The sequence below is a fragment of the Bos mutus genome, chromosome 25, assembly GCF_027580195.1.
Source record: "Bos mutus isolate GX-2022 chromosome 25, NWIPB_WYAK_1.1, whole genome shotgun sequence".
NCBI lineage: Eukaryota > Metazoa > Chordata > Mammalia > Artiodactyla > Bovidae > Bos > Bos mutus.
Window position 1 is genome coordinate 2,771,710 of NC_091641.1, and position 15,901 is coordinate 2,787,610.

The 15,901-nt window shown below is 38.6% G+C and overlaps 1 protein-coding gene across 6 annotated transcripts in view; it reads left to right on the top strand.

Annotated features, from left to right (window-relative positions):
- RNF216 (ring finger protein 216) overlaps positions 1-15,901 on the top strand; it is a 120,782-nt gene that overhangs the window by 7,184 nt on the left and 97,697 nt on the right. For 3 of the 6 annotated variants that reach the window (XM_005887323.3, XM_070362782.1, XM_070362783.1), the window contains exons 2-5: positions 1,858-1,979; positions 8,323-8,453; positions 11,720-12,574; positions 13,514-13,590. In XM_005887323.3, coding sequence (XP_005887385.1) covers positions 1,913-1,979; positions 8,323-8,453; positions 11,720-12,574; positions 13,514-13,590 — 1,130 coding nt within the window. In that variant the 5' untranslated portion in view covers positions 1,858-1,912. Of the gene's footprint in view, positions 1-130; positions 249-1,857; positions 1,980-8,322; positions 8,454-11,719; positions 12,575-13,513; positions 13,591-15,901 lie in introns of all 6 variants that reach the window. The other 3 variants (XM_070362781.1, XM_070362780.1, XM_005887324.3) reach the window with 3 other exon arrangements.

Consider the following 15,901-nt stretch of genomic DNA (forward strand, 5'->3'; position numbering starts at 1 on the left):
TCCTCCCAAATTACAGCTTTCCAGTACAGTGTCATACAGTTTAAAAATCGTATTTTTACATTGCTCTGCAAGGCTACTTTTGTCATAAATGTCCACATGTAACCAGATCTGTTCCATTGGTTTTATTTAGCCAATACTGCTGCTGCTGCTGCTAAGTTGCTTCAGTCGTGTCCGACTCTGTGCGACCCCATAGACGGCAGCTCACCAGGCTCCTCTGTCCCTGGGATTCTCCAGGCAAGAATACTGGAGTGGGTTGCCATTTCCTTCTCTAATGCATGAAAGTGAAAAGTGAAAGTGAAGTCGCTTAGTCGTGCCTGACTCTTAGCGAACCCATGGACTGCAGCCCACCAGGCTCCTCTGTCCATGGGATTTTCCAAGCAAGAGTACTGGAGTGGGGTGCCATTGCCTTCTCCGTTGCCAATACTACATTGCATTAATTACTATAGCTTTATAACAAGACTTAATATCTGATAGTATAAATTCTCTGTCTTTTTGTTTATGAATGCTTTGCTTTTTCTGGGGTCTTTGCTTTTTCTTGTAAGTTTTATAATCATCTAGTGCATATCCATTTAAAAAATATGAGTAAGGCTGTATTAAACTTGTACACCAATTTGGGGAGAACTGACATGTTTACATAAGATAATCAAGCATTCCAACCCATGAATGTGTATGTCTCTTCCTTTATTTACTCTTTAATTTTTCTCAGTGATGTTTTACAGTTTCTATGGAGAGACAGAATAGTTCACCATGTCACAGATAGCAGAATATCCTTGTTTTTTGTAGCTGAATATTATTCCATTTTCTTTACCCATTTATCTGTCATTGGACACTTAGGTCGTTTCCAAGTCTTAACTATTGTAAATAGTGCTGCAGTGATCATGGCAGTGCAGATATCTTCAAAATAGTGATTTCATTTCCTTCAGTTATATATCCAGAAGTGGAATTGCTGGATCATGTGGTAGTTCTGTTTTTAAAATTTTGAGGAACTTCCATGCTATTTTCCATAGTGTCTATTCCAATTATAATCCCACCAACGGTGTAGAGTTTTCTTTTTCCATATCCTGCTAGCATTGTTATCTCTCATCTTTTTGAATGAATGATAGTCATTCTAACAGGCAGAGGTGTTTTTGATTTGCCTTTCACTGATGTATAGTAATGTTGAGCACTTTTTAATATCTTAATTTGGGATATTGGCTTATTTGTGATTTTTGCCATTGAGATGTACGAGTTCTTTATATATTCTGGATTTTAGCACCTTATTAGGGGTTATGATTTGCAAATATTTGTCTCCCATTCAGTAGGTTGTAGTAATTGAGTTTTTAATTTTACTTTTTAGAATATCTTTTATTTCCTTTTATTTATTTTTTTGTTGAATTTCACTTTTTAAAAATGTATATCCCATCTAGTCTTTGATCCTTTGTTCATCTTTTGTATGTTCTTTTGCAGGAATTTTTTTTTTTTTTAATTTTAGTTTTTCCTCTTCTGTTAACTTTAGTTATTCATTTAAAAGACTGAAAAAAATTTTTCTTTTTAGTGGTGTTTTCACTTTATAAAGACTTCCCTGGTGGCTCAGACAGTAAAGAGTCTGCCTGCGATTCGGGAGACCCGGGTTCGATTCCTGGGTTGGGAAGATCCCCTGGAGAAGGAAATGGCAGTCCACTCCAGCACTCTTGCCTGGAGAATTCCATGGATGGAGGAGCCTGATAGGCTACAGTCCATGGGGTCGCAGAGTTGGACAGGACTGAGCGACTTCACTTTCACTTTATAAGCTGAGAATGCTATCTTGACTAGATATGTGGGAAGATACTCCTTCATTCTTAATAATTCTCTTTTTCTTTTTCACACCCTTTGGAATAGGTGGTCGCCATGTTTAGATATTAGCAAGCACATAGGTGTATGTCTGTGTTGGAAAATGGCAGAGGGAAACAGCAGTGAAGAGGTGATTCACTTAAACAATTTCCACTGCCACCGGGGACAAGGTAAGTGTGCCCGTTTTCTCTCTTTCATCATTGCTTTTTCCCTTAGTCTTGTTATATCATATTTGAAATTAATCTGTTTTGTACCATGTAGAGTCCAGAAATGTTTCATTTTCAGACCTCAGAACATCAGATTTAAAAGGACTCATCAGACTAGAAGTTTGTGTCAAATGGTGATACCTGCTGGCATGAGTGAAGTTTAAGAGTCTTCCATTACAAGAAGATTGAATCTTAAGAGACAGGAGGGTGGGAACAGTGGTAGTTCTCAGTTTTTGAAGGAATGGTGATCGCAGAGGAGTACAGTTCCTCTAGGGCTGTATGTTCTGATTGTACTTAAGGTGCTGCTAATGCATTTCTGGCCCCCTCATACAAGGCCTAACTTCTTTTTTTCCAGAAGACTGTGGTTTAGCCTTACAGGGAATTTTAGGACATGTATTCCTTGACTGTACAGTGTTTAAAATACGGGGAAATTCATTGATTCATAAAGGGAAGGGACCCTTCATTTCTTTAAGATTTCAACATCATTCATTATCAGAGAAATGCAAATCAAAACCACTATGAGGTACCATTTCACACCAGTCAGAATGGCTGCGATCCAAAAGTCTACAAATAATAAGTGCTGGAGAGGGTGTGGAGAAAAGGGAACCCTCTTACACTGTTGGTGGGAATGCAAACTAGTACAGCCACTATGGAGAACAGTGTGGAGATTCCTTAAAAAACTGGAAATAGAACTGCCTTATGATCCAGCAATCGCACTGCTGGGCATACACACTGAGGAAACCAGAAGGGAAAGAGACACGTGTACCCCAATGTTCATCGCAGCACTGTTTATAATAGCCAGGACATGGAAGCAACCTAGATGTCCATCAGCAGATGAATGGATAAGAAAGCTGTGGTACATATACACAAGGGAATATTACTCAGCCATTAAAAAGAATACATTTGAATCAGTTCTAATGAGGTGGATGAAACTGGAGCCTATTATACAGAGTGAAGTAAGCCAGAAGGAAAAACAGAAATACAGTATACTAACGCATATATATGGAATTTAGAAAGATGGTAACAATAACCTGGTGTACGAGACAGCAAAAGAGACACTGATGTATAGAACAGTCTTATGGACTCTGTGGGAGAGGGAGAGGGTGGGGAGATTTGGGAGAGTGACATTGAAACATGTAGAATATCATGTAAGAAACGAGTTGCCAGTCCAGGTTCGATGCGCGATACTGGATGCTTGGGGCTGGTGCACTGGGATGACCCAGAGGGATGGTGTGGGGAGGGAGGAGGGAGGAGGGTTCAGGATGGGGAACACATGTATGCCTGTGGCAGATTCATTTTGATATTTGGCAAAACTAATACAATTATGTAAAGTTTAAAAATAAAATTAAAAAAAAAAAAAAAAGATTTCTAAATGCATGTGAAATTTCCTATCAGATCCTAATTCACAGTTACACCTAGGCTAAAAGGAAAACAGTTACGCTGATGAGTAGAGAAGATTATAAAGTCCATGGAAGAGGTTGTACCTTTTTTTATGTTTTGCTATTGATAGTACTTTGTATTTATGAAGACTTTTCCCAGCAAAAGATAAAATTTTATATATATGGCTTTCAGAGCATTTAAAAATGAGCAGGGAATTCCCCGGTGGTCTAGTGGTTTAGGACTCCGTGCTTCTGCTGTAGAGGGTGCAAGTTTGGGGAACCAAGGCCCCACATGTCATGAGACACAACCAAAGAATAAATAAATAAAATTTAGAAAATTTTATTAAGCAGATAAATAGAGAAAATAAATTTGCTTAAGCTATGCAAATTATAAAAACAGAAGAAATACCAATTTTTTAAGCTATTATTGATAGCATATTCTAAGTTGGTAGTGATTATAGCCATAATGTGTTGTTGTTTAGGAAGTTTTAAATCCTAGCTATATTTGTATATATGATCAGTTCCGTATTTTCCAAACATGCATATCAAATTAATGTTGTGGGGTGTTTTTTTTCCTAAATCGGATCTTAAATATACTTGAATAGAGTTTCTTTAAGAACAACTAATTCTGGAAAACTACTAACTTTGGAGATGTATTTTTCTGTTCAACAAACTTTGTTTTGCACACATAGTGAGGATTTGTTTAGGCAGAGTTGTTTTTATTAGCTGTATTAATAATTTCTATTGTGTCATCCCCTTAAGCGTTTAAGTTTTTAAATCATCTTTATTGAGGTATAATTTACATATAATAAGTGCACACATTTTAACTGTATATTTAGTTCAGTGACTTTTGAAAAATGAATATACCCATATAACCACCACCACAGTCATGATGTAGAACATATCTAGAAAGATTCCTTTATGCCCCTTTGCAGGCAGTTTTCGCCCAACTCCTGACCTGCTTTCTGTCACTATACAATTTCATATAAATGGAACCATACAGTATGTACTCTTCATACTTGAATTCTTCAGCACAGCAGTTTTTTGATTCATCCATATTCTTGCATGTATCAGTAATTCAGTTCTTTTTAATTGCTGAATATTATTCACCTGGAAATTCTATACCCAGTGAAGGTAGACTTAAAAATGAAGGTGAAATAAAGATTAAAATTACAAGAATGAATAAAAGATACATTATGCAAATAGTAACCCTCAAAACAGAGCCTTCAGTTCAGTTCAGTCGCGTCTCACTCTTTGTGACCCCATAAACCGCAGCACGCCAGGCCTCCCTGTCCATCACCAACTCCTGGAGGCCACCCAAACCCATGTCCATCGAGTCGATGATGCCATCCAACCATCTCATCCTCTGCGTCCCCTTCTCCTCCTGCCCTCAATCTTTCCCAGCATCAGGGTCTTTTCAAATGAGTCACCTCTTCGCATCAGGTGGCCAAAGTATTGGAGTTTCAGCCTCAACATCAGTCCTTCTGTGAACACCCAGGACTGATCTCCTTTAGAATGGACTGATTGGATTTCCTTGCAGTCCAAGGGACTCTCAAAAGTCTTCTCCAACACCACAGTTCAAAAGCATCAATTCTTCGGCGCTCAGCTTTCTTTGTAGTCCAACTCTCACATCCATACGTGACTGCTGGAAAAACCATAGCTTTGACTAGACGGACCTTTGTTGGCAAAGTAATGTCTCTGCTTTTTAATATGCTGTCTAGGTTGGTCATAACTTTCCTTCCAAGGAGTAAGCGTCTTTTAATTTCATTGCTGTAATCGCCATCTGCAGTGATTTTGGAGCCCAGAAAAATGAAGTCAGCCACTGTGTCCACTGTTTCCCCATCTATTTGCCATGAAGTGATGGGACCAGATGCCATGATCTTCGTTATCTGAATGTTGAGCTTTAAGCCAACTTTTCCACTCTCCTCTTTCACTTTCATCAAGAGGCTCTTTAGTTCGTCTTTACTTTCTGCCATAAGGGTGGTGTCATCTGCATATCTGAGGTTATTGATATTTCTCCCGGCAATCTTGATTCCAGCTTGTGCTTTCCTCCAGCCCAGTGTTTCTCATGATGTACTCTGCATATAAGTTAAATAAGCAGGATGACAGTACACAGCCTTGACGTACTCTTTTCCCTATTTGGAACCAGTCTGTTGTTCCATGTCCAGTTCTCTGACCTGCATATAGGTTTCTCAAGAGGCAGGTCAGGTGGTCTGGTATGCCCATCTCTTTCAGGATTTTCCACAGTTTATTGTGATCCACACAGTCAAAGGCTTTAAATTATCAGATAACATACACAATACAGCCAGAAGTGTCAATGAAGATAAAAGTTTTTAAAAAGTTAAAAGAGTCGGGGAAGATAAAGCAATTCTAATCTCTATGTGTGTAGTAATATGATATCAAAATATACAAAGAGAAAATTGACAGAACTGAAAGGATAACTGGACAAATCCACAGTCAAAATGGGAGATTTTTAGCATGTTTCTTTCAGTAACTGAGAGAGAGCAAACATATACAAACATTTGTATGAATATAGGACATTGGAAGAACATGATCAACAAATTTGATACAATAGACAGGAATGTTGCACCTAATATGTTTTCCAAAATTGACCATATTTTGAGGTACAAACAAGTTTCGATTTCCTACACTACTGGTGGTAGTGTAAGTCGGCATAGACAATTTAGGAAGCTGTTTGACATTGTCCACTAAAATTGAGCATATGCTTTCCCTCAGCACTTCTGGAATATACCCAGCTGAAATGAGTATACCAAGATAGATATGCAAGAAAATTCATAACAGTATTATCCAAAATAGCCAAGACTGGAACCAGCCCAAATGTCAAATGTCAACAGAAAAATAAGTAACTTATTCATACATATTCATGTAGTAGGTTACATACAGAGGAAACTGCATAATGCAACATCAACATCATGGGTATATCTCAGATGTGTTATTTGCATGGAAGCCAGAAATGAGAGAATATACACTCAGAAACTGATCTGTGGAGTTAGGCTCCTAATGTGCTAGAAATGTATTTACCAACATTGGTGATGGTCACACAGGTAGGAGCCTTTTGTATGAATCATAAACTTAGTTCTGTATGTTTATATGTGGTGTTTTGGGGAGTATCTTGTCAACCATTGGGATTCACTGTGAGATGATAGGTTTAAAACCAACTTTTTTGCTGGGTGCCCCAGGCTTGTTGTCTGTCTTTTTTTCTGGGCCAGTTCTTCCTGAGAGGAACCTACAATTTCCTGCATGTAGAATCTGAGACTGTCTGCCAGCATTCAAGGGGCCAGTTAACAGAAGGCAGCAGAGTCACTCACTATGACTGTTTCAGGGACGTGCCTTTTCTCTCTTGGCCTGGTGTCTGGTGACTCTCTGTATTGGTGACTCTTCAAAATGGACCTCCACAGGGTGGGTCTTCTGGAATGGCTGAATGAGAAACTTGGCAAATCCTCTCCACAGAATTAACAGTAGAATTAGAATTGTTTAAAATAACCATTTAAAGACTGGAAATGAACAAAGGCATACAATAATTGAGAATATTTTTCAAGGAAATCTGTGATTCTGCAACATGGATTAAGCTGCCTCTGGTCAGCTGCCCTCTGCAGACTGTGGGTTTGATCCTTCTCCACTCCTCTAGATTTCTTGCCTCTGAAAATCTGCTGTTTCCAGAATTTTGTTTAAATCTCTTGCTAGCTATCATTTCCTTTTTTCTTTGTGTCCTAAAAAGAAGGACACTTTTTGCTTTTTCACTTTTTACGAGTTCCTTTACTGTCATTTAAGTGGGGTTTCAAACTCAGTGGTGCTGGTCACTTGGTTTCATTCTGCCAGCCCTCTACAGTGCACTTCTGCAGGCCCTCAGTTCAGTCAGTTGTTAGATACATCAGTCTGCTGTGTAGGTAGCATTGGACTTGAAATCAGACAGGCATTTTGTGTGGGTTTTCTAAGCTAATACAGCTATTTTCTGTAGGCACTATTGTTAACCTTTCTTCAATGATGAGGAAATGGATGCCTAAAGAAGTAAATAATGGCATCATGTAGCTAGTATGTGGGAGAGCTGAGATTGGGATCCAGGCAGTCTGACCTTAGATCCCATTGACTTACCTATTTTAAACTGCTGTCCTTGGCATCACCACAGCCCTGTTACAGGGATGAAATGAGATTATTGGTTTTATATTGCTATTCAAATTGTTGGGTACCATGAAAGTACATGAGGCATTAATCTTGAGAAAAATAATTGTGCTTTATGAAGGAATTATCAGTTTGTGTTATCCAGTAATTCATATCAAATGTGATCTATCTTCAAGTGAATAAAAGGAGTTAGAGACCTTGAACAGAATTATTACATCTAGATGGCTAGTTGAACTTTGGTTGTGTTTAAAAAGGAAACTAGAAAGCTTAACTTGCTTACTGTCGTAGATGCTAAATGGGTATTTGCATAAATACTCAAGATTTATATGTAAGATGAGCAAACTTTAATATAAAATATTAAGTGAAAATTTAACTGTTTCTGAGTGAGTTTTTTCAGACCTATCAGTTTGAATAAAACAGTGTTTTATATTCCCTTGGAGGAGTAGAGATGAGATGGGAGGCCATGATTTCACTGTTCAGTTGCCAGTCAAGAAGATTTTATCAACAGATTCCTCCAATCTAGTATAAGAAAAAGTTGATAATCTTGATCATAGTAATTGTCAGATTTTCTCTGATGATTGCCAAAATGAATTATTGGCAAAGATCAGCACAGAAAGCTCATTTTAATGCTTAGGTGCATGTGCTGCCTGAGGAGATAAGTTAACACTCCAGTAGCCATGAACTTGGCTTTAGGTTTGACCCTTTTCATGCCAAAGTTGAATTAAAGGACTGAATATGATTATGCCCACCTCCTGATAACAGTGTTCTTTCTCTCTGCCTACTTTTAGACTGGATCAATCTCAGAGATGGACCCATCACCATATCCGACTCCTCTGATGAGGAAGGGGTTCCAATGCTGGTCACCCCAGCTCCTCAGCAACATGATGAGGATCTGGATGATGATGTCATCCTGGCGGAAGTGAGTTTTCTGAAATTTACCATGATGAAATATATTTCAAATTAATAATTGATTCTTCGGACACTAAGTTTTAATAGAATAGCTGCGAGTACTCTTAGAGCAGTATTTAAATAATGTTGGAGTCACCTGTTCTCTGAAGTTTTGGTAGGATTTTCCCTAAAGGCATTTGGGCTGTTTGTTTTCATGAAGGACCGTTCTTGGAAACTGTTTCAACTTCCTCTGTGGTGATCCACATGTCTGGATTTTCCGTTGCTTTTTATGGTTTTGTTCACTGATACTTTTCAGTGTTTTTTTAATGTATTTAATAGAACTAAACAAAATAGCCTGTTCTTTCTATTTACTCTACTTACTCTGAATCTATGGCTCCTCCAATTTTCCTTTTCTGTTTTAGTGTACTTGTGGGATTTTTTGCCCTTTTTCTTGATTTGATGAGTTAACCATTATTTTCCCTCTTGTCTTCTCTTTGACCCAGTCCTATGAACAACTAACCACTTGTCTGTATAGGGCTTCCCTGGTGACTCAGATGGTAAAGAATCTGCAAGAGATGCAGGTTTGATCCCTGGATTGGGAAGATCCCCTGGAAAAGGAAATGGCTACCCACTCCAGTATTCTTGCCTAGAGAATTCCATGGACTGTCTCTATACATTTGCCTATTCTAGACATTTTATATGAATGGAATCATATACTGTTTGGTCCTTCTTTCATTTAGCACAAGTTTTAATGGTCATCTATGATGTAGCATGAATTGGTACTTCAGTTCCTTTTTTATTGATAATGTTCCATTGTGTGGCTGTATCACATGTTGTTTCATTGATTGATGGACATTTGAGTTGCTTCTCCTTTTTCACTATTATGAATGATGCTGCTGTGAACATTCATGTGGAAGTTTTCCTGTGGACATATGCCTATAGTTGATTATATAGGTGGGTTTTGCCTAGTGGTTCTACTTAAATTAAGAGACTAAAATTTAGTGAGTGAATTCATCTAATTTTTGTTTATTAACATGACTATTATGCTTTTTTTAGTTCTCTCATAGTGTTTAATATGCTTTACATTTTTACTGCTTTAAAAAATGATCTTTCACTATGTTCCCTGCATCTTTGAGGTTTAGTTTTTATTTATATTGGGGTCATCTGTTCTTGCTGGTGATTTGAAAGGTTTTTATCCTTAGTTTTTTTTTTTTTTTTTTTCAGTTACTGTACTTAGTTTTATAGTTTCAGATGCTGTTCTTACATATGTCCTTACATGTTGATTTATCAGCTTTAAGTGTATCTTTCAATCCTCAGCTTCACTTATTTCCCCTCCCAACTTTTGATAGTAACTGTATTTCTACAAAACCATGATTTAAAATATGTATATTAAAATAGCTAATTATTTCATCACTCCATTGTATTCTCGCATCTCTCTTTTCTTATTTCATTCACTCTGTGGTACAGATTTCATCATATGTGCCACTCGTCTACCACTTCTTTTTTCAGTAGTTAGATATCTTTGTGTAGTTTCTGTGCTGTTTGTTTTTTATTACTACTCAACTTTGAATGCGTTTGAAATTTTCCTGGACCGGCTCTTCGTTGGCATTTATGTTGGGGAAGGGCTCAGGCACTGTTCATGGCGAGCAGGAATTCTTCCTATGACAGAGGGTGTTGGGGCTGCATGGGGCAGGGAAGTGTGCTTACATGCATGTGTGCACTTGTTTCTTTCTTACTGCCTAGCCGTGATTGCCACCTCCAGAGCAGCCCAGATCAAAGTTCTCTCTGTCCTGCCTCACTGACAGCCTACCTTCAGCAGGGACGTCTGTCTTCATTCAGTCTAACCTCCTCAGAAAATCCTTGGTGCCAAACAGCGTGCAGATTCCCAGTGTTTCAAACAAGGGACTGTTGCTTTTCCCTCTGCAGGCCACACCACTTGCTTTGAAGAACTCTGCCTTTCTGGAGCTTCCTCTGCCTGCCTGAAATCTGGATGTACTTCTCCCACTGCATTTATCAGCTCCTCCTCACATATATTGTGATTTGGGATCACAAATGTGTGCTGGTTTATTCAGAGATCTTCAGTTCTTTGTCTCATTCTCTGTGGACTGGGGTGACTTCAGAAAAGATCAGGGTCAGAGACATATTTATTCTGCTAAATTAAAATTTGGCATTTTACTTCTTAAATTTACAAGTAACACATAGTTGTCTTCTCTATAGAAATTGATACAATACAGAGAAAACTAGTCTCTCTTCACCAGCCCCTCCTGCCCCAGAGATTTCCCAGAGGAACTGTTGTCACCAGTTTGGCATGTATCCTTCCAAATCTTTTTCTTTGAATTCACACGTGTGTGGGTTCATGCATGTATGTATATATTCACTGTATATATACACATATATGCTTTTAGAAATGGGATGTTTATGTCTATGTTCCATTTTTTTCCAAAGAATAGAAATGTCTGTGTGTGTTTTGTAGCTTTTCTTCACTTAACATTTGTTGGTGAAGTTTCCATGTCATCACATAGAGAACCACCTCTTGGGGTGGGGGTGGGGGAGAGTCGGAGAGTGTTTTGTAAAGCAGATAAATAGTTTACTTAACTGTATGCTTAGGGACAAACTTAAGAATGTCTCTAGTGTTCTCTTTTTATGATGCAATCAGTGTGGCAGTGAATACCCTTATATATGTCCCCTTTGGATACATAAGGGTGTATAGGATTGATATTGAAAAGTGATATTGATAGATTATAAGGATATACATTTTTTTTTTAAGTAAGCAATACCAAATTCCTCTCCTAAATTCACCAGGAATGAGTGATAGGAAGTTTTCCCACATCTGTCCCACATTGAACACATCTGTGTTTAATGTTGTCTAACTAAAAAGTTGTTTGCCAGTCTTGGCAAGAGGGTAGAATCTTGTTTTAATTTGCATTTTGCTAAATTACTAATGAGATTTAGATTGTTTTCTTGTGCTTACTGACCATTTCTCACTCCTCTGCTGTGTTGTCATTCTTTCATCATTTTCTCTACTACGCAGTTAACTTTTGTTTTAGTGGTCGCAAGTGAAATTATAATTCAAACTATAAGTCAGGCTTCAATCTCTGAATGGCTGCTTTGATTCTTACAGTTACTGTAGTGTGATCAGATTTCAGTATGAAGATAAATTTGAAGAATAGGTCTTATGGGGGAGGGTGTTTTTGTTTCTTACCTGTCCTACCTCAGAAGCTCAATATAATACATAAGAAAGGTATAGACACAGGAAAAAAATTGAATTGTTATTATTAAAATTTCATTTTTTCTTAGACATACAAACCTCAGACATCACGACCCAATCTCATCAAACCAGCTGCCCAATGGCAAGATCTCAAAAGATTGGGAGAAGAAAGGCCTAAAAAATCTAGAGCAGCCTTTGAATCAGATACGAATGGCTATTTTCCCGTGTATAACAGCTCATTGTTTGGTTCTGGGACACAGGATGATTCTGAGGATGACTACAGTGAATTTCTAGATCTTGGGCCTCCTGGAGTTTCTGGATTCATGAAGCCAAGTGGCCAAACAGAAAGAGAACCTAAGCCTGGACCAAGTCACAACCAAGCAACCAATGACTTCATCAACCCCAGATCAGAGCAGAAAGTCATTATCTTAAAAGAAGGTAATCTTTTTCCAGAAGCTGATCCTTTGGACACTCAGAACCAGTCATCTGAAGAGTCAGAGACAGAGCTTTTATCAAACCTCGGAGAATCATCTGATATCCTCGATGACCAGGCCATCGAAGAAGACTGCTGGTTAGACCACTCTTACTTCCAGTCTCTGAACCAGCAGCCCCGTGAGGTACCAAGCCAGGTTGTACCTCAGGAGCGGCGTCCAGAAGCAGAGCTGGGCCCACTGCTATATCAGCATGAGCCCCGGGGGTCAGCTTTTCCAAGACCGGCGTTTGCAAGACCAGAGCCCCAGCAGGATTGGATTCCAGACCCTGCTTCTCCTCGGCCTGCCCATCCTCTGGGAGAGCTTGAAGACCAACAACTAGCAATAGATGATGAAGAACCAGGCCCAGCATTTCCGCTAGAAGAAACTCGGCAGCCCAATTTGGGAAACCTGTGGGGGCAAGAAGCTTCTGACGTAGACCAGGAACTCATTGCACTGTTGGTGAAAGAGACAGTAAGTTTTATTTTGATAAGTAAGTAATTATACACACTAAATATATTGTTTCCTTTCATTACTAAAGTGTTGTGTGTGTGGACTCATTTTCCTGATTTCCTAGATTTATAGACTAGAAGAAGAAAAGCTGAAGGTACAAAAATTAAATCAGGATTCCTTAATCTAGCCTGAACCCCCTCAGCATGCCCCTGGGCTTCTCGCCGCAGGTTGTGGGTGCCCTGGTGCTGTCATGAGTGGTCCCTACAGTTTTTAAAAAGGAATTGAGTTAACTCTAAATTCAAACCCTTCAAGCAAGTTTATAAGATGACCTAGAGCTGCACTGTCCAATATGACAGCCTCATTTGGCTGTTTAAATGTCTTAAATGAGACTTCAATTTCATTTCCAGTGGCACCAGTCAGATTTTAAGTGCTCAATAGCCACATGAGTCTGAACAGCCACCATGCTGGGAAACACAGAATAGAGCATTTCTGTCTTTATAACAAGTTGTGTTAGGTACCACTGACCAAGAAAGTGAATGCAGGGCTTTGTGGGCGGCCATCTGCCTTTGAACAGTCTTTTAATCATTCTTCCCTGGGTTTTTTTCATCTGGTCTGCTGGATCGTGTGCTGCTTAAGGGTATATATACACTAGAAAGTGCCATGTTCATCTTTAGGTGCCCTTTGCTTGGGCTGAGATGCTCAGTATTTACTGAAAGAGAGAAAAATGAATACATAGAATGAGGGCAGAGGACCAGGTGGTCTCTAGGGACCTTTTTCCATATTCTGTGTAGACAGATAAATCTGGGCACCTAGTGTGGAATTTTAAGCCAGACACAAACCTGCTTTATAGTCCTTTTCTAGCGTTCAGTCATTTCGTATACTTTTTGCTATCTGATTTTTATTGCGATTTGAAATCATTCTAGGGGTTGACATATAAATAATGTATTTATTCCTTCCTAGGAAGTAAGATTTCCTGATGTAGCAAATGGGTATGTTGAGGAAATAATTCATTTGAAGAATTACTATGATTTGAATGTGTAAGTATATTACCGTGCCTTTTTTTTTATTGCCGTAAAATGTACTTAACGTAAAAATTTGCCATTTTAATCATTTTTAGGGTTTTCTAGATGGCTCAGTGATAAAGAATCTGACTGCCAATGCAGGAGACTCAAGAAACTCGGATTTGATCCCTGGGTTTGGAAGATCCCCTGGAGGAGGGAATGGCAACCCACTCCAGTATTCTTGCCTGGAGACTCCCATGGACAGAGGAGCCTGGTCGGCTGCAATCCATGGGTCCCAGAGAGCTGGACATGACTGAGTGACTTAGCATGCACATGCACAGCCGTTTTTCAGTGTGCAGTGCAGGGGCATTAAGTGTATTTGCATTTTTGCACAGCTGTCACCGCCATCCATTTCCAGAATGTTTTCATCTTCCTAAACTGGAACTCTGTCCCCAGTCCCTCTCCTGAGCCCCTGGCAACCACTGTTTTGCTTTCTGTCTCTGTGAATTTGGCTCCTCTATAGACCTCATGTAGGTGAAATCACACAATATTTGTCCTTTTATGGCTGGCTTGTTTCAGTTAGCATTATGTCTTTTTTAATTATCCTGTTAGAAGAGTTCTAATTTTAATTGTATGCAGACTGTTTTCTGGGTCTTACAATCATGTGTGGTTATAGAATTAAGATGTTTAGTTAATTCTGAGCATTGATACAACATATGTCTTGCTGGGGCTTCCCCAGTGGCTCAGTGCGTAAAGAATCTGCCTGCGGTGCAGGAGATAAAGGAGATGCCGGCTCCATCCCCTGGAGGAGGAAATGGCAACCCACTCCAGTATTCCTGCCTGGGAAATCCTATGGACAGAGGAGCCTGGCGGGCTGTAGTCTGTGGGGTCACAAAGAGTTGGGCAAGTTTCTTTCTGCTTATACTCTTTCACCTCCTTCTAGTCTGCAAAGGTGGAACAGTTGCAAATTTATAAAGAACAATAGATATTTAATTATATTTTTGGCTATTTAATACAGATTATTTTAATTAAACAAGAGTATTCAAAGATTGTATTGTGTACCGTAGAATTCAGCAGGGGTGTGAGTGGGAGCTGGCTGCCCTGACCAAGAGTGAAGGGCCCTCTTTCTGAGATAGCAGCCCAGAGGAGGTGCTTTTTTCTGATTCATACCAAGGCACTGTTGGCGCCATTGGTAGCCCTGTCTGTCCCCTCCACTGAGGGGCAGCCACTGCTTTCAGGTTTTTAAACCAGGTTGGAATCAAGGTTTCATAATGTATTTGTTGACCTTTTTAGCTTCTTGATCTAGTATAGTTCCCTCTTAACTTTTTTTTTTGTTACAGATTTTCCCCCCTATAATTTTTGAACATAAAAAGTAGAAAAACTGTAAAATGAATACCCAATATCCACCACCCAGTTTATTATCTGATATTCTGCTATAAGGAATATTTTGCTATTTTCCTCCACTTGCTTGTTTTTTAAATTACTGTAGACATAGAGGTTTTGTATAAGTGGTGTTTTATAATTAGTTTTTTTATAATTATATAAATTAAATAATTTATAATTATTTTTCTTTTGATAGTGGATTATCCTAAATTTGACCAATAGGAGCTCTTAAATTAATAAACTTTATTTTTAGAGCAGTTTTAAAGTCATGACAAAATTGAACAGAAATGACTACAGTTTTACAGTGAAAACTATCTCCTAGACGTCCACTAAACTAAAAAATAACTAATTTTTTTTAATGTACCTTTTTAGTTCTTGGAATGAAAACATACTTTTTTTCAGAGCAAATATAATTTTGGATTTTTAATGAAGTAATGTTAAGTAAAAAATACTTTTCATTGTTGTCTTCATGGTGTTAATGATCACCTTTAATTAAAAATTATTCTATTGAATTTTCCTCTTTGTTAATTTTTCTCCTCTTTGTTATTCTCCTTGTTCATGGTTTCACTAATGTTCTGATAAATGTTATTCTACATTATTCCATATAGTAATTTCCTTTTTTAAAATTATACTCTAGATCCTGAAACCCTAAAGTTAAAGTTTGGAATCAGGGATTATAAATAGATTGATGATGCTTGAAACATATTTCCAAATAGCTTTCCAGTGGTCTGTGCTCACTCGCTCAGTTGTGTCTGACTCTTAGTTTTAAAGTAACCCTTTGGAGAAGGCAATGGCAACCCACTCCAGTACTCTTGCCTGGAAAATCCCATGGGCGGAGGAGCCTGGTAGGCTGCAGTCCACCGGGTCACAAAGAGTCGGGCATGACTGAGCGACTTCACTTTCACTCTTCACCTTCACGCATTGGAGAAGGAAATGGCAACCCACTCCAGTGTTCTTGCCTGGA